The sequence below is a fragment of the Condylostylus longicornis genome, unplaced genomic scaffold, assembly GCF_029603195.1.
Source record: "Condylostylus longicornis isolate FDR11 unplaced genomic scaffold, ASM2960319v2 ptg000040l, whole genome shotgun sequence".
Lineage (NCBI taxonomy): Eukaryota > Metazoa > Arthropoda > Insecta > Diptera > Dolichopodidae > Condylostylus > Condylostylus longicornis.
Genome location: NW_026578009.1, coordinates 11372166 through 11398268, shown reverse-complemented (window position 1 = coordinate 11398268; position 26103 = coordinate 11372166). Strand labels below are relative to the sequence as shown.

Sequence of the window (26103 nt, the reverse complement as noted above, 5' to 3'; positions counted from 1 at the left end):
ATTAGCTGATCGAATTGGCAGTGTTTGATATGATGATAGTGATGGTGCTGTTGGCATTATTGGTGATGGTGGTATTGGTGGTGGCATTTGAATAAGTGTCGAATGAAAATGTGTTTGTAATGGTGGTGTTAATGGACGTGCGGTTGTAAATGCAAAGGCAGTACTACTACGATAATTATATGGTGGATAACGTGGTACTGAAGTTGGACGACAACAAGGAAGATTGCATGGAGGTGCAATATATGGTGGGAATATCATTTCGGTTGGGATTTCAGGAAGCTATATATTTATTTAGATGTTTTTATGTTTTTTTTTATTTGTAATGTAAATTTTAATGATATATAGAAAATAAAAACAAAAAAAAGAAAGTACAAGAGGTATGTGTAAGTTAGTTTCAATTGTACCATCACCTATATTTTTAATATTCTAACAAATTATATAAATATGAATAACTAAATTCAATATATCAAAATATCTTTATTAATTAGTTCAAGGAGCAAAATATTTAATTATAACCGGTTTGGTTTTAATTAAGAAAATCTTATACTGATCCACATATTTATAAGATAAGTTTTTTATGTGAATTAAGGTGGAGTAAATGTGAACATTTTTAGTAAATTATTCTACATCGTATTGCTAATTTAATTAGTAAAATTAAATTAATTGAGCACATATAAATTTAAAGAACAACAATGAAAAGCATAACATAAGGCTGCAATTTTCGTGATTTAAGTTAAAAGATTTTGAGGTCGCCTTCCAAAAAGCTCATTTGAATTTCCATCAACAAAATTTTGTTTTTAATACCACTGACCTTTTTGTAGAATTATGATTATAACATATTCTATAAAAGCTATTAAATTAAATTAAGTACAGTTTCCATGTCACCATGTTTTAAAAAGTATAAAATAAAAATTAAATAATTATATGTAATATAAAATAATATAAAAAATTATTCTAACCATTCCATTAACAATTAATAAGAAGAAAAACGTAACAAAAATTTTTATTTTAAAATAATTTAAAAATTTTTGTGCACATTAAATTATATTCCTACATTTTTAATTCTAATTGTATGAAAACATTGAACCTTCTTCATTCCATTAAAACTCGGCAATCTTACCTTGCTCTCAGACATCCAAACTGCTCCGCTTTGTTGTAAATCAATTGATTCTCTTAATTTTCTATACCATGATTCTGTATCCGTTAATGTTATTGTTGTACTGAATATATGTGACCAGACTTTTTCCAATTTTTGACATTGTTCTAATAATTTTTTTGAACTTTTGTGCGCCGATTTCGGTATACCCTGTCTTAATTGTTTAACTGTATGTTTTGTATCGGCTTTCAAAAATAATACAATTGGATAGAATTGAGCGTAATTTAAACGATCAACTGCATTTGGTGTTATATCCAGCAGAGCATGTTTACCACGGTCCATAATATCACGTATATTTGATAAACGTACGATTCGACATTTAGCATTTGTTTTATCATCATCTTGTAATGGTGCCGTAAATTTATCCGGAAAATCTTTGGTTAATTTTTCTCGAGCAATATCTGATACTGGACCGAATAAAACAACCGGCCTTACGAATCCAGGGTGGCGTAAAACCACACGCTCATATGCTGGGAATTTCGATATTGCATCTGAGAATACAACATCATCCCAATTTTCACGTGATAGACTTTTTGATCGTCGATGTGAAGAACGTCTTCTTCTAAAGAAATTACCACGTGATTCGGAAGCATTCATTTCCTTTTTAGTTGCATTAAATTGAGCTGTTGCTAATTCTTCAGCACGTGATTTATTTGGTATAACACCACGTTGCATTTCTTGATGACCCCGTCCAATTTTTAAAACTTGCCATGATCCAACAACACCATTGTGCAATGTATCAATTACACGAAAAACATCACCTACAAATCAGTAAGTAATTAATTTAAATGTCAAAATAATTTTTCAATTTACTCACCAGCTTTGAATGCCATTTCACCTTTTGAAGGATTCTCACAATGAAAATGGGTTTTTATATGGAATGAATCACCACGTTGATTAGCAACAACCTCGTCATATTCATCTTTACAATGTTGAACAATTAAATCAATACGATCCTGAAGACTTAATAAAAATAATACCGCCTCTTCCCGGGTAACACCATGCATGTCCATGTCGTTAACTTTAAGAATTTTATCACCTGGAGTTAAACCTTGCAATGACGCTGGGCTTCCAGGTTGAACGGCTGTAACAAATATACCAGCTTCATTACCGCCAGTCAATCGGATTCCTACACTTCCTTCTTTTTGGAAAGAAATAAAACGTGGTTCGGCCGATTGACGTGATCTTTGTAATGGATCTTCTTCATAGAGTTGACGACGTGAACTATAAAAATCTTCAGCTCCAGTCATGGCACCACTTGATCCACGCGGTGGTGGAGGTCTCGGAGGTTCATCAATATTTTGACGTCTAGATGCACTTCCAGGTGGTGTACTTGGACGGTCTAATTGCGATAACTGTGAAACGTCCATAATTGGACCTCGAGAACGACCTCTTGGTGTTAAATTACTTTTTTCATCACCAGTTAAACCTGATGAGGATGGTATACTACTAGCAGCACCACGTGTTGGTGGCTGAACATATAAATTTTGTGACGAATAATTTGCTCCACCTAAATATGGATCATCTAAATTATTACTACAATTCGATATTTGTTGAGCATGAGAATACAAATTTGAATTTTGCACACCGGAATTATTTAAATTATTATTTATATTATTATTAGAATTTAAAATAGATGCTTGATTTGTTATATCTCGTAATACAACTAAATTTAGGCGTTCCTTACAGCCATCAATGATCTTTTTAGCTTCTTTCATGCTCATAGAATCATTACAGTTCGTATTGTGAATACGAGTTACCACATCACCTTCTTGTAATGAGTAACCATTTGCAATTAATTGATCACGAGCTTTAGATGAGATTTCCTGTAAAAAGATTATTTATATCAAAAATTCAGATATTTTTTTCGAAAAGTTATTAAAATACCTTTATAAAAAGTCGGCATCCTAATACAATACCAAAATCTTCCTTTTTACTAGCTTTTGTTAAAACTACTTTTATTGGTTGTCCCGGTGTAACATTTGGTAATAGTGGAGGAGAGCTTTGTACTGGACTTGCCAAATTACCAGCCCCCATACCACTACCACTTGTTAAACCAACAGAGCTCATGCTGTGTGTATGTTGATGCGATGTATTTATTGGAACACGCCGTTTAACTACAAGGGTTACTGTATTTCCACTATCTCTTAATACTTGAACAGCTGTTGCATATTCAACATTTTCTAAGCTTACGCCATTAACAGAAATTATTCGATCGTTAACTCTGAAAAAGATAAATAACAAAATTTAAGCAAAGAATTTTATAAAATTTAATATTTGTATAATCGTGCACTATTCATTAAACTAAACGAAGGCACTTATACTTATCCAAAAATTTTCAAAAATGAATAAAGTGTTTCTATCTTTTCATTTTACCTCTCATTTTATTAACACGATCGCATTAGGATTTTTTCTATTACGATTTTATATTGTTTTGCATATTTACGGCAATCCCAAAAGAAAATTGTTTTAGAGCAATTTTTAAATTTTAAGATTTAATTTCAAAATTATTTTCGTGCTTAATCTTTTCATATTAAGTCTTTCGGAGTTAGTCTTTTAATTCTTATTTTTTCTGGAAACTTCTTTAACAAATTGAAATTCTATTTAATTTAATCAAGATTGTTATTGCTATTAAATTAAAAATGAATATCATAACAAATGATCTTGAAATTTTAAAGTATAATATTAAGATCCCACATAGTAATTAAATTAAGTATAATTAAATATAATCAGTTCTTGACAGTAATTAAAGAAATTTTTAACTAAAATCAATAGTTGATCACATTTTCTATAACATTTTCTAAAAACAACTCCCGTCTCATAAAATTGAGTTAAAATTTTTTTTTCATATTCTACACTTACTGTAATCGATCCTCAGCTGGTCCACCTTTTAATACATCACTAACTGCAATTGATGGATCACCATTAGCAAAATGTGGATTATCTCGCCCACCAGATACAGCTATACCAAAACCATAGCCGGGTACTCGTGTGACTGAAACCGTATGATATTCCCATGTTGTTCTATCACCCTAAAAATATTATAAAGAAATTATTTTTTAGTTTAATTTGATTATCTTATCATTTAAATTATATACACAAATAGAAAAAATAAAAATAAAATTAATTTAAAAAGTTTTTTTTCTCATATTGGGAAGATTCTGATATGATTTTATGTAAATTTAGAAATATTAATATTAATATTATTAGAAAAGGACTTATCAAAATTGTCAATTTTATTGTCATTTTGGTAAGTACTGAATTAATGGTAAGTAAAATTAAAGAATTAAAGGTGAATAAAAAGTGATTAATTTCATTAAATCGAGTTTAAAAATGCAAAAGGATTTTCAAAATATTTTTGTTAATAATTCTTGAGTATTTATAATATCTGCTGTGTGCAATTATTTTTAGTTTACTGTTTATATCATAATTGAAAATAACATAACTTTAATTTAAAACTCTAGAAATGTCAAAATATGTATATGTAAATGACAGTATGCGTTCAAGAGCATATAAATAATAGAACATTTCTTTGATAAGAGAAACAAAACGTCATTATATTACGAACAGCTTCATTTTATACTAAAAAACACGATAAATAAAATGAGTACCGTGTATACACAACGTCACAACCACAAGGAGAAATGCGTGAGTATTATATTTTATTACTCTTTCTCGTCTTTATCTATTAGAAGTTTAATTAGGTTAATTTTACGATAGCTTTGATTTTAAATGTTTTATTTATAGATTTTTTTTATGATTCTTTAAAACTCTTTAAAATGACCGATTAATTGTCTTCATACATAATGTGATTTTATGTGTACACATAAAATATAAATGATATGGGGGTGATAGAGGACATTCTGATATTATTTTATGTTAATAAAAATTTTATTTTATTACAATTTAAGTGTGCTTTAAATATTTATATATTTTTTTTAATTGTAAATGTATAAGTATATATAAATGTACGTAAATATATATACGAATCTTATTCATATAAGTGTACGAGTATGTATAACTTTTAAAATTCTTCATTTTTGAACTTTCATTCAAAAGTACAGAATAATTTCGTGATTAAAAAGGAATATTGAATAATTGTAAGAAAATGAGAAGAAAATTATTTTTAATTACATATTGTAAAATATTTTTTGAGTAAAATATTAAGAGTTGAGCAGTGTTTCTTTTGATTAGAAGTGTTTGTAAAGTAGCAAACTTCCAAAAAAACGAACTTTCATTTTACATAAGTACTTAATTATTTTCGGCAAAATACATGAAATTGTTATACATATGTATATACATTTAGCATGAGAAAAAATTAAAAGTGAAAAGGTCACAACATCTGTCAAATAATGCGATGGCTAATTAGGTGAGTTAAGAAAAATATTAAGTTTTAAGTCAAAGGCAATTATTTTTCGACTATAGGAGATAGAAATTTGGAAAAACTTGTAGTTTCAAAAATGCAGGGCAAAAAAAAATTGCTCACTGATGCAATTTCACTAATGATGGGTAGGGCACTGATATCGAGAGGCGATGACATATATCGACATAGATTGGAAAAAATTTGTACGTAGATATTTGAATAAATTAATTATCCTTAATTATAAAAAACAAAAACTATGATGCAAAAAGTGGCATATCTCTACATAATGAATATTATTCGAACGAAAATTTCTGTTAATCAAATAATTCGTTTGACATTAGAAACTCTTTTTGATCTTAACCATTCTAAACAACATGGAATCTTTGTATTATACAAACAAAACTTATTTGACATCGGCTGTTCATTATATACCCTCTAAGATGAAAATCATTTTTTTATCAATTAAAGAAATTCCTATATTAGAGTAAAAAAAAAAATTTAAAATACTGACAAAAAATTCGAATAACAAAAGCTATTATTTAATACATTGTGATAACCTGATAACAAATACTTAATACTATAAATTTTAAATTTTCTCATTTATTATGTTTTAAATGCAATTTTTTTGCCAAATACCTTGACATACTTTGATGTATATCTATACATTCAATATGTATATATATGTATATACTTTCTTTTCCATTATGACTAATAAATTTGGTATTTACTTTTGAGTATTAATAACATTTGCTACCAAATTCATTTTCATTTAAATATGGTTATTAAGGAGAAAGTGAAATTTATGTAACGTGTATATTTATAAAATTTTTAAAAATAGCCATAAAAATAAAAGAAATTTTTGCATATTTAATTAGGCCTGAGGTTGTTTTCTTCTTATCTTTGTTTTCGATATTTAAACATAATTTCGAAAAATTGTTTAATTTTGTTTGGAATGAACCTTTTTTGTTCTATTAGGAATTAAAGAAATAACTGCTAGAACTCAAGGCTTCACCAGTTTTATATTGAAAATTAAAGACCGAAACATTTTATTTTATACTAGTTAATTTGTTTTTAAAATTATGTCAAATAAATAAAATAAAACGAAATATTGCGGTGATATATTCAATAAAAAAGAATATATTTTATTTTAATAAATGCAAGGCTGCAATATTATTAATTATTTGCGGTCTAAATCTCAATTTCTTTTCATGAAATTAGTATAAATCTAAATGTTGCTGCAACTAATTTTAGAAAAACGTGTACAATTTTCAATATACGTTGTCGAATTAAATCAAAATTTTTTTGCGTTTGAATTATATTGCGATATTAAACTTAACAAAAAACAAAAGAACAAAATATCGCGATATTAAACTTAACAAAAAACACACTCTGAAAAAATGTCGAAAACTTAGTTCACAAAATTTTGAAAAAGGCGATTTGTGGTAAAATATAGAGAAATGTTTTGCGCTTTCAACTAGGTGCCCAGTTCAAAAATAACAAATTTGAGATGTTAGAGATTATTCTCAAGGAGCGATATAAAAAGTACATTAGTAGTCTCTTCAACTAAAATATAAATTAAGTAACTATAAATTCGTCTGTTGCGAAATAAAGCAGTGTATGATATATGTGATTAAAATACACTGTTTCATTTCTCAACAGACGAATTGTTAAATTTATTTATTTAATCAATTAAAGAATCAACATAATATATAATTTTTTTTTTGTATTTTAAAAAATTTAAATTATGAACTACTTAGTTTATTTTTAATTGAAAAACAAAAAACAATAAATTACTTATATCTTTGACAAAATTTTTCCGTTTTCTTAAAATGAATATTGAAAATAATTTTAAAAAAAATTTGATTATTAATATTAAATTTGGTTCATATTTTAATCTACTTTACTCAACTAATACTAAAATCACTTTAAAATCCATTAAAAATTTTGGAATTTTTTTTATAACCGAGTTTATTTATTACCATTCTAATTTATCAATTTCAATTCATTTCGATGAATAACCGGAAAGATTTCATAAATATCTAAATACCATATTAGGAAAATAAAAATATTTTTAAATATTTTAACTTGATAATAAAATAAAGATTATACTTAATATAAACGTAATATAAAGGTAAACCTAATTAAATATCATATAGTTGCTTATATAGTCAAATTTTAGTCAGACAAATTCGCTTATTAATTAACATAAGTCGAGTTAAAGTTAAAAGTTTTGTTGAAGATTAAAATCACAAAAAACAAAATTATCTTTATATATTACATTTATAATAAAAGAAAAGAAAAAATCATACTCAACACTCCTCAAAAACAATGAAATAAGTAAAAGACTTGTTAAGTAGTTAAATTAATATTTTTGTTTTTTTTTTTATATAAGTATATGCAAGTATATATTTATAAAAATTGGAAGGTGAGAATGCAAGTAAAGAGTTATTAAATATTATTTAACATTTTTCCTGCTTTCTATATGATAGTCACTATTTAAATTTAGAAAACATTATAAGTGCTAAAAAATATGAAATTTATAAGTATACTTAAACCCCAGTGACGAATATCATTAACCCTAATTAAAGCCCATTGACGGAAATAATATAGGAATTGCGTTCTAATGCATGATGTAGATAACAGATTTTGTTCTTTTAAAACTTATTGCTCTATTCTCTTAATTAGTAAATTATTAATAAATTATTATATCATAATTATTACTTATTTATTAGTACATTATGGTTTCGTATATATTAAGAATTTTGTAAAAATATTATTCAAATTAATCTATTTTAGTGTTGTCAATAAGTTTATATGTATAATAGCAGGTAACAATGTTTGCATTTAATTAACTGCTCTGGTGTAGTTTGGAGTATAAATTGTACACTATATTCTTTATGGAAATTCTGGTATATACATATATATATAAGTCAACACGAACATATTAATTTTAGAGCTATAATCAAGATTCAGAGCAGAATTTCAAACTTTTGGAACAACAACAATAACGAAAATCTGCTGTCAATTCGTATATTTTGACAATCACTAAAATTCAAAATTCGAAAATAAAGTAAATTTGAAGTTGCATTTTTATTTTGTACACTGCTTTTTAATTATATAGAAACGTAATTTATTTGCAGTTATCAAGTTTTCAAATGCATCTTTGCATTTTATAATAATCTTTTCCTAATTATATGTGTATAGCTCAAATTTTAATTATTTGACATTTATTTTCCATAAATAAAAATCCATTCGCCGGGAGTATATAAGACTGTATACGAGTTGATGTAATTAAAAATATTATAGTTACAGCTGTTAAAAATTTAGAGTGTTATACACCCTTTAATGTAATGCAAACAATAAATAACAATAATTCCTATTGAAGTACTCTTTACTAATGAATATATTAAATAAAATTTTTTTATTAAATTATTTTTATTTAATAATATTAAATTATCATTTTGTTTTCAAAATAACCTCTTTTTTTCTTCGTGTGGTAAATAAAATGTGGTGACTATATTACACACACACTAAAATATCAAAAATAATTTGATAATTCTCTATATGGGGGCTCCTCTATTTGTAAATCAATTTAAAAAATGTTGAAAGATACAGAATCAGAAAAAAAAATAACTAAAATGAAAAATTAATATAAAACAAAAATATTTTAACACAGATTTTTGAAAAATTGGTGTGTAGGAAGAGAATGCATCAGGTATTCATTCAACTTAAGTGATTATTTAAAAAAATATACTTACCTACACATAAGTATACAAATATTATATATGTAAACAAAATATATAAACGGATTACTATCTTATGATAATAACAGTAAGCTTAGTGATATTATTATTTAAAATTAGTATAAAAACAAAGAAAAAGATGTGAAATAATAATAAAAATTAAATAAAAAAATAAAATGAATTTAAATAAATTATCGAGAAATAAAATAAGAATAGAATTATAAGAGAAAAAAATTAATTATATACAACAAAGAAGTTATTTTATATACACCTATATGTATACATATGTACATATATAAGCTGAAATTATTAAGAAGTTAAGAATATTATATTTTATGTAAATTAGTGTAAAAAAAACGAACTAATAATGTTGAATCAACTAATACATATAAGTATAACACATTTTATTAAAAGTGAAAATACGATTAATGATTACACAGCGACTCAAGTTCATTAAAACATAATTTGTTTTAACAAGTGATTTTTATTTTATTGGTTCCATTCTTGAAATTTTCCATAGTTTCTCACATATTAATAACAAATATTAAATATTATTTTTTTAGAAAATTTGTTTCTTGTATAAATAAATAGAATTACAAATAAAACACAGGCACCTGTACACCTTTTGTGTAGGTTTTTAAATAAATAATGATAATTATTTTGAGGAAATAACATACTTTTGTTGAGTAGGTTTCTTATACAGAATTGATTTAAGATTAATGATTTGTTCTAATTTATACATACATTACAAGCAAATATACAAAAATTATATTTGTAAAAGCTAATGCAATCATGTAATCATAAAATTTAAAAGGAACTCGTAATTGCAATAAAACTATGACATCGAATTGCAAGTACAAAATTGGAGAAAACAACCGAAGAATTGCATTGCTATTTCTTTTCATAATACATAATTGTTAAGTACTTCTGAATTTATTTTCAATTAACGCAGAAATATAATCTCTTTATACGCACAAAAATGTAAAATTGGCCCGCAAACAGTCCGGTTGCTCAGGTTTAATGTATCCAAAAGTTGATCATTTCGTGACATAGCCAAAATAAAGTCACATATAAAACTTCATCAAAACCGGGCCGAAATTGAAATACACGCGTGTGCACATAGACCGACAAGCCGACAGACAACTTCGCAGTTTAATTTTTTTAATGCAACTGCATTTCTCATTGAATTAAACCAAATGTATTTTGAAATTTTCCGCAAAAATACTTACGATGCACTTGATTATAGTTTTAATATCAGAACTTCATTTTCAATTTTAAATAAATTTGACAATGAAACGTAAATAAGAATGACAAAATGTTTTTTATCGTTTGGATCACCTGAAACTATTTTTCCTAGAAAACTTTTATAAAAGAGCAATAAATTTTTATTGCATTATTACAAAATCTATTTAAGTAATTCAGTACCCACTTTAAATATCTTAGTTCAAAAGTTTATCTTACGATAAAATTAGCATTTATATTAAACTACGGATACTATGATAAAAACAGTTGAAACCCAAACAACAAAGCGCCGAAAATCCTTATACACAGTTAGACACAGCAAACCTATCGTACTTAATTACACGCTACGTAATTTCTTAAAAGGAAGTGGTAAAAACGATGATTTAATAAAAACTTTATCAAGATTTTCAAATTCATTAAAAATTGAAAAAAAAACTGGCTTTTGTAATAGAGACGTTAAATATAATAGATTTAAATATTTTCATAATTTTATTCTTAGTTTGTACCTGTACTAAAACATAACAGTTTGAACCTGAAGAATTTTTTTATTAACTGTTGATTAATTCTAAATTGATATTATCTCAGCAGTTATTTACTTAATAAAATTGTTATATTATAATTTAAACAAGTATAACAGAATATTTTTGAAAAATATTTAAATAATTTGGTATTTTAAATTTATTATAAAAATTATTAAACTAAAAGTAAGTAAATAAAGAATTGTAATTTTATTTTTATCACGCAGAGTTTATTTAAGATTTTTATTATTGATAAAAAAAATTAATAGAAATTTTAATAAAAAATAGAATAAATATTTATTGAAATTTCGATAAGCTTTCTTAAATAAACATTTCAATAAAATTACCCAATTTATTTTAAAATTATTTTAGAAATATAAATATATAACGATCTGATATACATAAGTGTACTGCAATCCATTACAATTTACTCAAGTTCGCCTAAGCGATAAAACCCAAAATTAAAACTAAAAAAATAATCCATATTTCCTTTCAAATTGTTACAATCTGCTTATATACGAGATATTTTATCTGCTTATATATGAATGATTGGGTTATCTACACATATACTTACATACATATGCCTACACATACTTCTTATGCATATACATTAAAGTACCTAAATTTGGATTATATTGTGATTAATATAAAATTTGATTACTATAAATCGTGATTTTTCGTTTCTATCACATTAAATTCTTGGGCAAGATATTGGAGAGAAAATGATTTTTCTTACTTAGAAATGCTTTGAAATAGGAAGTTTGATATATAAAATATGTAAAAGTAATTTTAGGAATAACTTACTGTGAATGTACTGTAATAAATACGTGTTGAATATATCGTAAACTTATACTTCGATATTATGAAAAAACAAAAATCTTTTTATTACTGAATCAAAGAAAATATTTTTCTGTGTTACAATGAGGCTTACACTTAATTGAGATTCAATATAGCTTAATTCTGAACAGAATCTTGTTAATATTAATTTATTAACAGTAATAGTTCTTATTCTTGATTCTCAAACTTAATTTCTAATAGTAAATAATGTGGTAATATTTGGCAATTTCAATAATTTAAGTGTATTGAAATCTGGAAATGCTAAAAAAAAAATTAAAATACCAAAATTATAGATTTTTTTAATGTTTAATCTAAATACTGATTTCAGGTATCGTCCTTTCAAGATGCTGTAATATGCACTTGTAATATAAAAACTACGTATGTTAGATAGTTGTTGCGGAAAGTAATTTTGCAAGACAAAGATATTTTTTAAATTTTTTTAAATCTAAGTCAAGGGTTGAGCTTTACGAAAAATTTATTATGCGTCTATATGAGTAGAGAACCAGTACTATTACACAACTACTGAATCAGATGATTTCAGTGCAATTTGAGTATTTAAGTTAAAAATTTTGATTCACTAAACTAAATTTGAATGAATTGCCAATTTTATTCAAAATTTCATAGATGTACGTATTATTATTATTTGATTAAATAATCTACTTAACTAAAATTTTTTTTTATGATATTAAAAAAATTTTCTCATAATTTTTCAGTACAATCTATAAATGTGTATACAAATGAATGTATTTTATTATATTTTTGTTGACATTTACAAAAGTTTCATATAACAAGGTTCAAAATTGACAATATAGTAAATACGTAGAATAAAGTTCAAAAAATTTCATTTTTTTTTTATTTTTTAATTCATTCTTGGTTTCGAGTTTCAATCATTTATGTTATATAATAAATCAAATGTAAGCTCTCAAAATTCATAAAAATATTTGCATATTATATCGAAAAATGATTAATATGCAAAAATTTTTAAAAAGAAAATTAAAATGGAAAAAAAATTTAAGAATCTTATTAAATTTTTTCGATGACACTATGTAATTTTTTTACGCGCACTGTCTTTAATGAAAAAAGAAAATGTGATTATTATTTTTTCTAGCATTGAAATATCTGTGCAGGCCTATGGTCAAGAATATGTATATGTATATTATAAACCTTTCAATGAAGAATCAAATGCTTATTTAAGAACGTATATATAATGAACATGTAAATTAAGGGTGAAGGTGACAAATTAATTGCGTTAAAAGTTATTACGATTTTTTGTAAAATTATTATTACGGAAATGATAATGTTCTTAATTTAAGGTTAAGAAGAATAAAAACAACTAAATTGTAGATTTGGAAGACAATTGCAGCATTTTAGGCGCAACTTATTTATTTACGTTTTTTATAGACACATAGTACAACAAATAAGAGTATAATAGAATTAATAAAGGATTTCCAACCTCTCGATTTGTGAAACTTTTAGAGGCAATCGAGTTTTCCATTAATACTTATACAAAATTCTTTAAATTAAAATACATTTTGAAAAACATAAATAGCATAATATCACATTTAATCTGGCAACTCCTTTATTTAACAAGTCTAATACATACTTATAATTTTAGTAAATCTTATTGAAATTATACCTTAACAATTTTATAAATTTTACCAATTACATACATATACACATAATATACATATATATACGCATAAACAAATTTGAAATTTCAAGAATATTTTTCTTACCTCATCGATATTATTCAATCGATAATCGAAATCATAGAACTTCATTTTAATCGTTTATATTTTTTTTTTATAATATCGTAAATATTTTTAAGAAAACTAATTTTGCCTTTTTGGTTTATCTTTATTTTTTGGTTACTTTTTTTAATTAATATAAAAAAAAAACAACAAAAGAAATTCAAATTATTAAAAATGTTTTTTCCCACCCCAACCACAATATTAAATTGTAATAAATTAAATTTAATTTTTTTGTCTTTTTTTATATTTTAAAATTCTATAAAATTAACATAGAACAAAAGAACCAAAACAGAAAAAAAATATAGCTAGCTAGCTAGTCATCACAGCTTTTTTTTAAATAATTTTTTTTTTATTTTTCAAATTCACTTTCATTCAAATTACGCCTATAAGTATGTTGTTTTCTATAACATTGTAATAAATATGAAAAACCAAAGAATTTTCCACTTTCAACACAATTATATAGCAACAAATTTGTTGCTATACTTTTATTTCTAAATATTATACATGTTTGTTTGTTTATTTTTTATGTTATTTGGAGTTTTATTTATCGCTATTATTTTTGTTATGATTATTCAATTACACTCTACTTATTACACTATTATGTATATATTTCAATAACTGCGAAATTCTTCACGATAAGTGTATTTTTTTGTTATTATTATATGTATGAACATTATGTATATGTACAGATATAATAATTTACATAATATATGTATATGTAATATTTATTTCATTCTCCTACATATGTCAATTTATTTATGTACATACATACATGAATTTTTTTTGTTATATTTTACTTTCTATCTTTTAAATAGTGTTGTATCCCAAATCTAGTAGAAATAAATACATAAAATCAAAAATAATACAATATATTTTAATAAAATAATAGTATGCTTGTGTATATGTATGTTTATCATATACACATATATTTGAATATATAAGTAAATAAGTATATATAGTTGTTTACCAACAGGAAATTAAATGATGAGATCTCATCTGATCAGTTTAAGTAAAGAGAGTTGAATAGAATTTCAACGAAAAAGATGATTAATTAAATATAATTTAAGTGAAAAGATTTGAGAGAATCACACAAAACAGAATCATTTGCGGAGTCATCGTATTTTTTAATATTTTTACTTTTTAGTTCTTCAATCATATTACGAGTATACTTAGTTATATTTATGCGCCATTGTTTGTAAAAGTTATAAATTCTTATATATACATATGTATCTAAAACAGAATTGTATAAGAATTGATGTGAAATATTTTGTGTGTTTATACATAATAATATAAGGCAATTGTTTGGAGTTATAAAATTCTAGTAGAAATCAGAAAAAAACCTAGTTTGAGTTAAAATTAAATTCAAAGATTAAATTCAAACTCGTAGAAAAGATTTTTCAAATCATATAGTACATAAATTATTAGAGACGTAATATTTTTCTCTAAAAAATAATTTTATAAAAATTTTTAAATAATCAAATTAGAATTATTCAACTTTAACAAAAAATTGACTACATTTTAAATTTAAATTGGAATTTAAATATTTTAATACACATGTGTATGTAGATCGATTTCATTCCGAAATAGCTTATCCAGTTTTGCCTTAGTGCCACAGAAATATTTAAGATATTTTATAACAATAAACTTGTTTAATAAAAACTTTTCACTAGATATTAAAAATACTTTTTATATTTTTATAAAAAATATACATCTTTAATACATACATCTTTAACACTTAAATATATATATATGTATATTTCTTCCCATATTTTTATACAAAATAAGTAAATATTATTAGAATATTATCCATTTTAATAAAGAAAAGGTGCCCTATTTAATTTATTTTATTATACTTTATTATTTTTATTATAAGAGTTTCATATTAAACTGAAATTTACAATTGATAACTTTTAAGCATAGGAAATGATGATGGAATAGTTTAAGTTTTCATTACGTTCATATTGAGGACAAAGTCTTAAAAAAAATTTTGTCTTATCTTCAAAATAAAGAATTTTATTTTAGTTTTCTACATTTTTTATGTAATTATATAGATGTATTTATGTTGTTTTTAGCATTGTGCATGTATTCATGTAACAAAAATATTTCAGTTTCATTTACTTTCGATTTTTTTTAATAAATTCTTTATTAGAGATATGAATTTAGTTGTTGTTGTTTTTTTTGTCCATAAAATAAAATTTATCACTTTTTTAATTTCTTTGAACTTGTTTAATTCACTCATTCAGAGTTTTAATATTTTTTCTCTTAAGTATTAAAAATTTATCTACATACTACATTACAATTTCGGATACTATTTGATTATAGAATAATTTTTCACTCAATTTTTTCTAGTATTTTTATAGTTCTTCTTGGTTTTCACTCTATATCATTTTTTTAATAATATATTTTTTAAGATCTAATAATCATAGTCAATAATTTATGAATAATAACATAAAATATTGAACAAAATATGAGAAAAAATCTTTGGTTACTTTTTCTATTAGCATTTTTGAATGGGAATTACTTATACATTTTTATATAAGGTTTTGAATAAAAACAGTAAAAACGAAAAATTTCAATAATTTTTTATTATTTAATTAAAATTCAGAAAAAAATAAAATTTATTCTAATAAATAATTATTTTTCAATCAAATTTAGAAATTAAATTTTGATTTTTTTTTTACTTAATAAAAATATTAATATATTTCACATTATACGATAATCAAATATTTATGTAACGTTAAAATAAAAAATGCATTTCCTTATTCATCTAACATTTAAGTATTATTGTCATATTTATTATGGTATGTAAAATTTTTCGAAAATTTTATAATTGTTTGGTGGACATTTTCGTAACCAGTTTAATTATTTTAAAATATCATATTAGCAATGTAATAAAAGCATATGAACCAATCTATATACCTTGTCTTATTGTCAGAAACAATACGTTGTAAGTATAACAGAAAACAAAAATTAAATATATACCGAGGCATTAGTGTAAAAATAAAACCTAAATATTGACCTTTTGTTTTATTATCACTTTCTTATTGAAAATTTATAAACCAAACAATTAATAATTGAACAAAAGTATATAAATGAAGTAAATAAAAAGATATAAGTATATAAAATAATTATTCAAACAGATGCTTGAAATCGAGATAATTATAGACTAAAAAGAAACAAAAAAAAACACAATCATGATACTTTTTCACATTCATGAATATCTATGTACATAATATGTACATGTAATAGTAACAAATAATTGACAATAATAATATTATAATAATTATCACAATATACTGGTATAAAATTTATCATTAGTAACTAGCAATTTATGATAATCTGTGCAAATTAAACCAAATAAATACGAATAAAGTTATTTAATAGTAATATTTCTAAATAATATTTACGTTAATATGACACGTGTATTGTATGTGCTTTAAAATATTGATTATGATTGTTCGTAATAAAATTTACATAAAAGCTCCTTAATTTATGCAAACTGTTATACACTTTTATAACTGTTATACTGTATAAAAATTAACCAATATAATGATTAGTCCATTAATTTTAATTTTTGTATTTTTAAATACATTATATAAAAATTGGAAATGGAAAAGAACTGGTCATAAGCTTGTTTATAAAAATTTTTATGACTATACTAGGTATATGAAAACTTTAAATACTTTACAACATTAAGTGGATAAGTGGTAACAACTATTATTTATGTAAATGTATGTCTTTAAAATTTTAGCATGAAAATTTATTAAGATAAACACGTGTTTTTTTCTATTTGTTTTAATTTCTTGCCTTATACAACAAATACTTTATTGAAGAAGAAAAAATTAAAATAGAATTTTGATTTTGAAAAAAAAAATCTACTCAATTGGAAGCAACTTTTACAAAGAATTCAGGGAAGAATGAAATATTTTAAAAATGCATATGTGTGTGTGTATGTAGTTACATTTCTCATATAGATAAACATCATCATTCATTTTTTGAATTCATGATGCCCTAAAGTTATGATTGAATTTTATTCTTAAGTTTTAACATTTACATGTTATAATTCATATTACATTTTTAGCAAGTAAACATGTATAACAATAATTATGATGTACAATCAACATTTGGTCTATACGAGTAAGTATGTATTAATATACGAGTATGTATTAATAAATACATATAATGATGGTAAAAAACAAATCAATATGTATATAAGTAGCTATATGCATAAAAAAATGTTATGTACATACATATGAAGGTATTATTATATAGGTATAAAAGAATATTTTAAAAATTGTTAACAATATTTTTAAGATGATATCATCAATAGTCGTCCAAACACATAATATTTATTTTGGTCCTACAACTATGAAATAACTTACAAAATGTTAACACCATTAAAATACTTTTAGTTACACAAAGTTGAAATAAAAGTTCAAATAAATTGTTTTTACTATGATATACGATAAAATAAAAATATAATAGCAATACATACACAGGTACATACATACATACTATATATTTTTGTAGATAGGTACTTAAATTCAATTTGATTTGTTTTTCGAAAACTGGTTTTGTTCACTAAAAAATATATACATATTTATGTATGTGCAAACATACATTTAAACGTGTATATATTATTAATTTGAGTATAGTATATTTAACAATAAAATGTTATTATTAAACAGTTATTTTTATAACAATATTATACACATATACTAGGTATATTAGCTAAATTTTGCATTTTATTGAAAAATCTATTTAATAGATACTTAAAATAATGAATATAATATTGTGCACTATATGATTTTTGTGCCCCTAAATAAACCTAGTTAAAGTAATATAATAAAAACTTGTATATACATTTATAACTATATAAAATTTATAATACCCACATTTTTAAAATATTCTGCCCATATGCCTTACTCATAATTTGTTCGGTTTTGTGTTAAAGAAATTTTTTGTATAACAAATTCATACATAATTAAGCATACAAAAACTATACAAAAAAAAAACTTGTTATGCTAAGGATAAACACACACATATACATATATATTTTTATTCAAAATATGCATCCTATTCATGTTGCAACTTGCACATTCTTTCCATTTTCTAGTTCATCAAGAAACTTAATGAATTTTTACAATTTTTTCTCCTTCCTTTTATTTATTTTTTTTTATTTTTAAAAATATTAATATGTTTATGGGAACATTGAGGTTGTCGTAAGACAAGTTTTTCTCTTTTTGAAGAATTTTGAATATGTAAAGGGAATTTTTGAAAATAAGAAGAAAATTAAAAATTTCTTATAATAGTTTATGAGCATAATATTTATAACGCTCAAATGTGTGTGTATGTGAGTGTAAATTCATAATAATGAACATATACAGCATTAAATTGTCATTCAACTAGGATTGGGATTGCCAACTTCTGTAAAAATCTCTTAATTATTTTATACATATGTACATGTATTGATTCGTTTTTAACAGGAATAATTCTTACCAAACTACAAAGTCAAATATTATTTTTTGAAAAATTAAAGTTATTTTAAGTTATTTAATTTTGACAAGGACAACATCAATTAAAGATCGGATGATTTTTTTTTTATAGTAAAAAGTAAAAAGCAAACAAACAAAACAAATAGGCGATACTTTGTAGGTATTTTTATACAATAATTTTTTTTTAAGTAAATTAAATTAAAAAAATTTTAAAACTATATTTTTGAAACATTTTTGAATCCCAGACCTTAGGTATATAAAATTGGCAAATAAAGGTTTTCTCCCAACTATAAACATTCTTTTTACTCAAAAGCTCCGGAAATTTTCCGCCAACAATAAGGTTAAGTAAGCAAATCACTAGTAAGCACTCTTTATTTGCCTAAAAAAATCATATCTTGCTCATTTTTTTTTTAAGAATGTAGGTATTAATAAAAAAAAATATAAATATAAATAGAAAAATTAATCAAATCACGCATTAGACAGGATGTCGTTGGCAACTTTGAATCTACATATTCAATAAGTGCAGCATAATACATACACTTTCGTACACATATCATAAATAAATATGAATGCATAAACATTCCTAGTAAGCATAAGTATGTATATACATATTTACATATATATTTTGTTCAGATTCAGCATTTTCATATATGTATGTACATTAATAAATGTAGGTACCTTTTTTTCCTTTCATATTTAAATCTATTTAACTACAAGAGATTATTGTACATTTATTTAGTTTATTATAAGAATTACAATATGCCGTCATACAAACATATTATTTGTTATATTATGCGGCCGCATCGAATTGCAAAGTCTATGATATTTTTTTTTTTTATTTAAAAGGAACAGAAAGAAAAACAAAGTAATTTTAAATATAAAAATGCGGCGATAAGAAAACAGAAATTTTAATGCAACAAAAGCGGCTTTATAACACAAAAATATCAACAGTCAAAAGTAGAAAAGAAATGTTATTTCATATTTTATATTACGTATATACATACATATGTATGTATGCATATACAATAAATTGTTATATTTAACATCATATGAAAAGTGAAACTATGATATGATGAGAAGACTATGGAAACAGTATACATAAAAATAGTATAACATCAAAAAGACTATGCATATATAAAACTTATCAACAAACATACAAACAAAAAAATATGACAATTATATGCCAAAGTAAAATGTCATTTATAAATATGTAAATACATATATAAAAGAAGTATACAAAAAAAACATATAAAACTAAAATTGTATAAGGAAATGCAAATTAAAAATCCGTAACAAAATAAATAGAAAAGGAATAAAATAAATAATAACAAAAAAAAAACACAACATAGAAATTACACCGCACGGCTAGACTAATATTAAAAATCGCCTTAAGCACATTATATATTGTTTAATTCCCTTTCTATTCTTTACTTTTTTTATTATTACAATATATTAAAATACTAGTATTAAATTTTTATGTATTACACTTTAAATACTCTTAGTACTTTATTATAACACATCTTTAGAAATTTCATTCCACAGAAAAAAAAATCTTAAAAACCTTAAAATATTTTATACAAAAAATGCCGCGCGGTATAAAAATCTTAAATTGTATTGTATGTATTTAATACATACATAATTACAAAAAAAAAAAAATATTATACACCGCCACCGCCGTGCTGTTAATACAACCTCTTTGAAGACTGACTTAATACTATTTTTGACTGATATTCACTTTTTTAGATACCTTCTTTCATGCGAACAAAAAAAAAAGATTTTTTTTTTTACATTTGTTGTTTGTATACATTTATACATGTATGTATAGAAGTATATAATTTACAAAAATACCTATTGTTTTGTTATACGACAAAAAATATGTATGATGATGACGACGATAAAGGCAAGATCGCTCAGTAAATAAATAAATATAAAGAAAGAAATAATATATTGTTTCTTACATTGATTGAAACTAGCATACATATACAGTTATATGTAAAGTGTTACCATAATATGGTAGATTTTGTGCTGAATTTTAGTAGGTTTTTTTTTAAATTTTATATTTTTTTTTTTACAAAAATATCAATTTAGTAAAGAAAACTTTGTTTTAACTATTCACTGCCATTCCATATTGAAGTGTTTATTCATATGCATGTGCAACATACATATATTTCCACTTCAATCCCGTTTACAATACCATATACGTTGCAAGTTTTGATTCATATTTCTATGGAGTGTTAAGAAATCCGTTTATCAAAGAGTTCAAAAATTGAATGCTCGAAACAGCTTCCGTTGAACTACCTATACTGAGATTCTGTTAGAATTTTTCAAAAACCCAACGCCACCAAAATTGCAATTTATCAGTATGGCTAATAAACTTAGAATATTTTTCCCATTTTGTTTTATCAAAAGAAAGTTTTCAACGGATTTTGACAAAATATAGAACAGTCGGGTTTTATCAAATTTCTACTGAATTTTAACCTGATAATTTTATTTAAAAAAAAAAACTTATATTACTTGAGGCGTTTTCTTTGAAAAATTTTCTAAGAGTGCTACCAAAATTAAAACGAATATCTGAAAATTTATTTTCCTTCTATTCTACTTTTGAAATATTGAGAAAAGAAGGATAAAAAAGAGGAAAATGTTTGAAGTGGAACTTTTAACAAATCCCTTTTGTATACTTGTATTTTACATGGTTTAAACATGGTTTTTACCGCAGATGAAATATAACCAAATTTAGCTGACTTTTTATGGTAGATGATGGTCACACTGCACTTTTTAAAATTGGTATAATTTTATATTCTCACACTTCTCTTTTCATTTCTCATTTTTAAAAGTACATTTTTGTATATGGGAAATTTTATTTTATTTCTTATATAAGTAAAATAAAATAAAAATAAAAAAAAAACCTATGTATTTATAAATTAAAATATTGTTTGGCATTTTTATTATTGTTCTGTTTGTAAGAGGAAGGGAAGAATTTATGATCGATTGATCAGTCAGTTATTCAGTCAATCGTGATTGTCTCGTCATTCAATAAAATATTTATTATTTCATGTTATTTTGTCTAATGCTTATTTTAATTCAAGTTGTACATACATACATACATACATATACTCGTATATATCATTAATTTATATACAATTGCATACATGAATGTGTGCGTTTAATTAAATTAATGAGAGGGTTCTTGTATGTACATACATATGTGAAAATTCTTTTATTATTGTTAAATAGCAATATGATTATGTTTTTTTTTAATTTCATTTTAAACATATGATTATACGTACAAGACTCTTGTAAAGGATTTAAGAACATGTGTGCTGCTGCTGACATCGACATATGTACATACATAATAATTTCATTTGTGAATAGTAAAATTTTTAAGAATTATTCAGTCCGTTTACATAATAGGAATATTTCAGTATACATGGTCATGCTTCTATTTAAGGTAGTGTTATAATTCTTCTACTGCGGCACTGTACAATTACATTAAAAAGTCAAAAAGACTGTTAAAATCAATCGTTACATAGGACAGACTATTTAAATTTTTGATATCGTTTTCTTCTTAGTGGAAACTTGTAGGAGTCTGAAATTAGTACATATTAAACATTAATGTGCAATTCATTTCGTTGAAAGAAAATTTTTCCCACCTCCACTCCGTCCCAAGTTATCGCCCCTCGAAAATCTTAAATTTGAGTTTTTAATGCCCTATATTTCCAAAACTACAAGCTTTCCAAATTTCTAAAAAAACGTTAAATGCCGTGCCATCAAAAAGTGTAATTATTTATCTTAACTGTCTAACTTAACCGTTCAATCAAACCATTATCTTAATTACAATTATCGTTTTTGGATCATCATGTTAGATTTTGCCGAACATGTAAACAGCATTTAAGTTTGTATAAAATTATGAAGAAAGGTGACGCATACTTATGGATCCTCTGCTTTTTTCTTCAACAAAAAATTGTGGTTTTGCTCTTTGTAGTTTCTTTGTTTTTTTTACATATTATGCATCTTCTATCTTTGTCTTTAAGATAAGAATTTAAATCGCCGTCAGAAAACGATTACCGGCTTTTGTAAATGTAATATGTATGTATATATAAAAAAATATGTAATAATAATAGTTATATTGTATGCTTATACATCTGTAGTTGTACGAGTAATATAAAGAGAGTTTCTTTGTCAAGGTTATAAACCGAGGATTTTTTTTTATTTCGATTCATAATTTTAATTAAAGGTAAGAAAAGTATGCGCGAAGAAGGCCAAATAAGTTTAAAATATACAAAAACACATGTGTATGTATGTATAAAATAAAAATAATCCAATTCGATTTTTAATAGAAATCATAATTTTTTTTTCGATATTCTGGTGATAACAATCAGTACAACAAAGAAAATAAAAAAAATAAAGAAAAAATAATGAGATTTTTTAAGATGTTCAAAATTTTTAAGTTTGTAAGTGTAAGTAAAACGATGATTCGAGTAAGATGTGAAACAAACAGGAATCGTGTAATTGAAATTTTCGAATTAATTTGATTACTTTTTTCCCTTGTACTATGCCTCTACATTGTAATTAATGAGTGGAAAATAAATATTTGATTCCAAAATGTAGTCGATTTATTTTTAAAGATTAATGTGTGTTTCCGTGAATAATGATGTATCATAGAATTTAAATAGTGCATTCAACCTAATGCAATATTATATACTCTTATTATAAGTAATTAATTACTAGTGCCTTTTGTATATATGTAGATATTATGTATGCACATATTATCTACATTAAAATCAGTTTACAATGATTATTTAAATTACATTTATCACGACTGTGATGATTTTTATTTTTAATTGAGAATTGATGACTCATATTCCTAACAATTAAAAAATTATTTTAAAAGTTTTTCTTAAAGTTCAAGTTTAAAGATTTCAAATAAAATTTTTTTTTCAATTTACCTTTATAAGAATAAAGTATGCAATGTATATGTGTATGTATATTAAGTTACTACTGTTGAGATGGTGTTTTACAGAAATTTTCAAACTGTTCTCCATAAAAAATTATAACGTTTCTCTTAACAATTAAAATAAAATAATTCAGCTCTAATTTGTTTAGTTGCGCCAAAACTAATTAAATGAATTAAATAAGTATTTTATATTTTACATAAAAAAAATTATGGATCTCTTCATTCTGTTTTCTTTAATAACTGTAAGAAAAAGTTACTCATGTCACATAATATTTACTGAAAATAAAAATTTATTAAGCATCAGATAGTGAGGTACATGCATGTACTATTTGACAAACTAGTAGAATTCTAATTTGAAAATTCATCCTCATGCATAATTCTGAACTTTAATCAGTAATCACTTCTTCTCCTCGTAATATTCTTTGAACGGAATATTTACAATATAAAACCAGGTTTTAAAAATACTTTATTGAAAATAAAGATGAAATTCGTATTAAAAAAAATTTTGCAGTGAAATTAATTTAATCGCATTAAAATAAAGTTTCGAGCCTATGTGAGGACTATAAATCTCAAGTTTTATTTCGAGTCCCATTTGGAAGTTTTTTAATATTTTGATATTGGTAAGGACTAGAATTTTTTAAAATTTAGTCTCACTTTCATAACATAATGAATAAACTTTATTTAAAAATTTACAAAACTCATTCATAGAGGGTTCAAAATTTTATTGATTTAAAAAAATTTTCAATATTCAGCCTAAAAATTCCAACTAGAATGCGTTTTAAGTTGAATTCATCAACAAAATCAATATTAATATAAGTTTTTTAAAAGCAAATTTGATTTTTCGACAGGCTTGCTACATTACTTTAAAATTATATCTTAAAATTTTATAATTATAGCAAACAAAATTACAAACATTGTAATTGAACTTAGGGGTTTCTTTTTTTTTCAAAGTATATACAACAAAACAATTCTTATTTTCTGTTGTAAAGGCAATACAAAACAAAATCATCAGAAAAAATAAATTGTTAACTTTTTTAAAACCGCTTTTCAATATAAAATAAAACTTGATATGGTTTTCAATAAGTTCTCAAGGATTTCTTATTATAAAATAACAATACATAAAATTCTTAATAGCACATTCCATGAAACTTAATTCCAGACATGGGAGAAGCAAAATGAAAAAGAAAAAAATCTAATACAAAAAATTTTTATAAAGAATTCTTTTCCCATTCATCAAAAAGTTAAATGTGGTAATTGCAATTAATGAAAAGTAACGTTGAGAAGAATAAGTTTTTCTCTTGCTTTTTCTTATTTTGTTACAGAAAAATCTTTAAGAAATTTAATACCATAAATTAAAAGTTAAATTTTTTATAATTATATTAAGTTTTATTGGGAAAAATAAAGAGAAAATACACAAATAAAGGTGTAAAATAACTTTTTAAAAAATTCATTTGAAAAGTTATTACAAAGTTTGAAAAATTTGTAAGATGCTTTAAAGATGTTTGAAGCTTGTTAATTTGATTAGAAATCTTAAATAATAAAATCATAAAAATGATTTACAATGATGAAATATTAAGTTGGCAGAATTCCGTATTGTAAAAAAAAACACAAAGTTTGATAACATAGTTTGACAATGGAACATATTGTATCCTAAAACAAATTCCACTCCGAATCACTCCAAATTCCAAAAAATACGTTTTCGAAGCGAAAAAAAAAAACAAAAGTGTATATTGTAAAAAATTCTTAATGCTTTAAAAAATTCTTAATTTTAAGTGAAACACTTAAATTTCAACGAAAATGGATTAAATAATTTCCCAGTGCTATACTTGTTTGATTTGAGTTAATACAATTTGTTTGATTGAACCGATTGACTAAAATGTCATAAATTAGTAAACAATTAAAATTAGCAGTAAATATTCTCATCTAATTGTAAATTCTAAGAAAATTTTCATTACAGTTCTCTTTTTTAAACTTTACATTTAAAATTACAATTCACAAGGACAAACGCTCTCTTTCTAGTGCTCTTTCTAGTTAATGTGTAAAA

General features: G+C 23.7%; 1 protein-coding gene across 7 annotated transcripts in view; it reads right to left on the bottom strand.

Annotated features, from left to right (window-relative positions):
• LOC129609672 (tight junction protein ZO-1-like) overlaps positions 1–26103 on the bottom strand; it is a 121038-nt gene that overhangs the window by 17577 nt on the left and 77358 nt on the right. For 6 of the 7 annotated variants that reach the window (XR_008697031.1, XM_055521763.1, XM_055521758.1 and 3 more), the window contains exons 2-5: positions 4019–4188; positions 3044–3380; positions 1974–2982; positions 1121–1917 (exon numbers count right to left, since the gene is read on the bottom strand). Coding sequence is in view for 6 of the 7 variants with exons in the window: in XM_055521763.1 (XP_055377738.1) it covers positions 1121–1917; positions 1974–2982; positions 3044–3380; positions 4019–4188 (2313 nt within the window). In the remaining variant the exon portion in view is untranslated. Of the gene's footprint in view, positions 1–1120; positions 1918–1973; positions 2983–3043; positions 3381–4018; positions 4189–13595; positions 13744–26103 lie in introns of those variants that run through there. The other variant, XM_055521762.1, reaches the window with a different exon arrangement.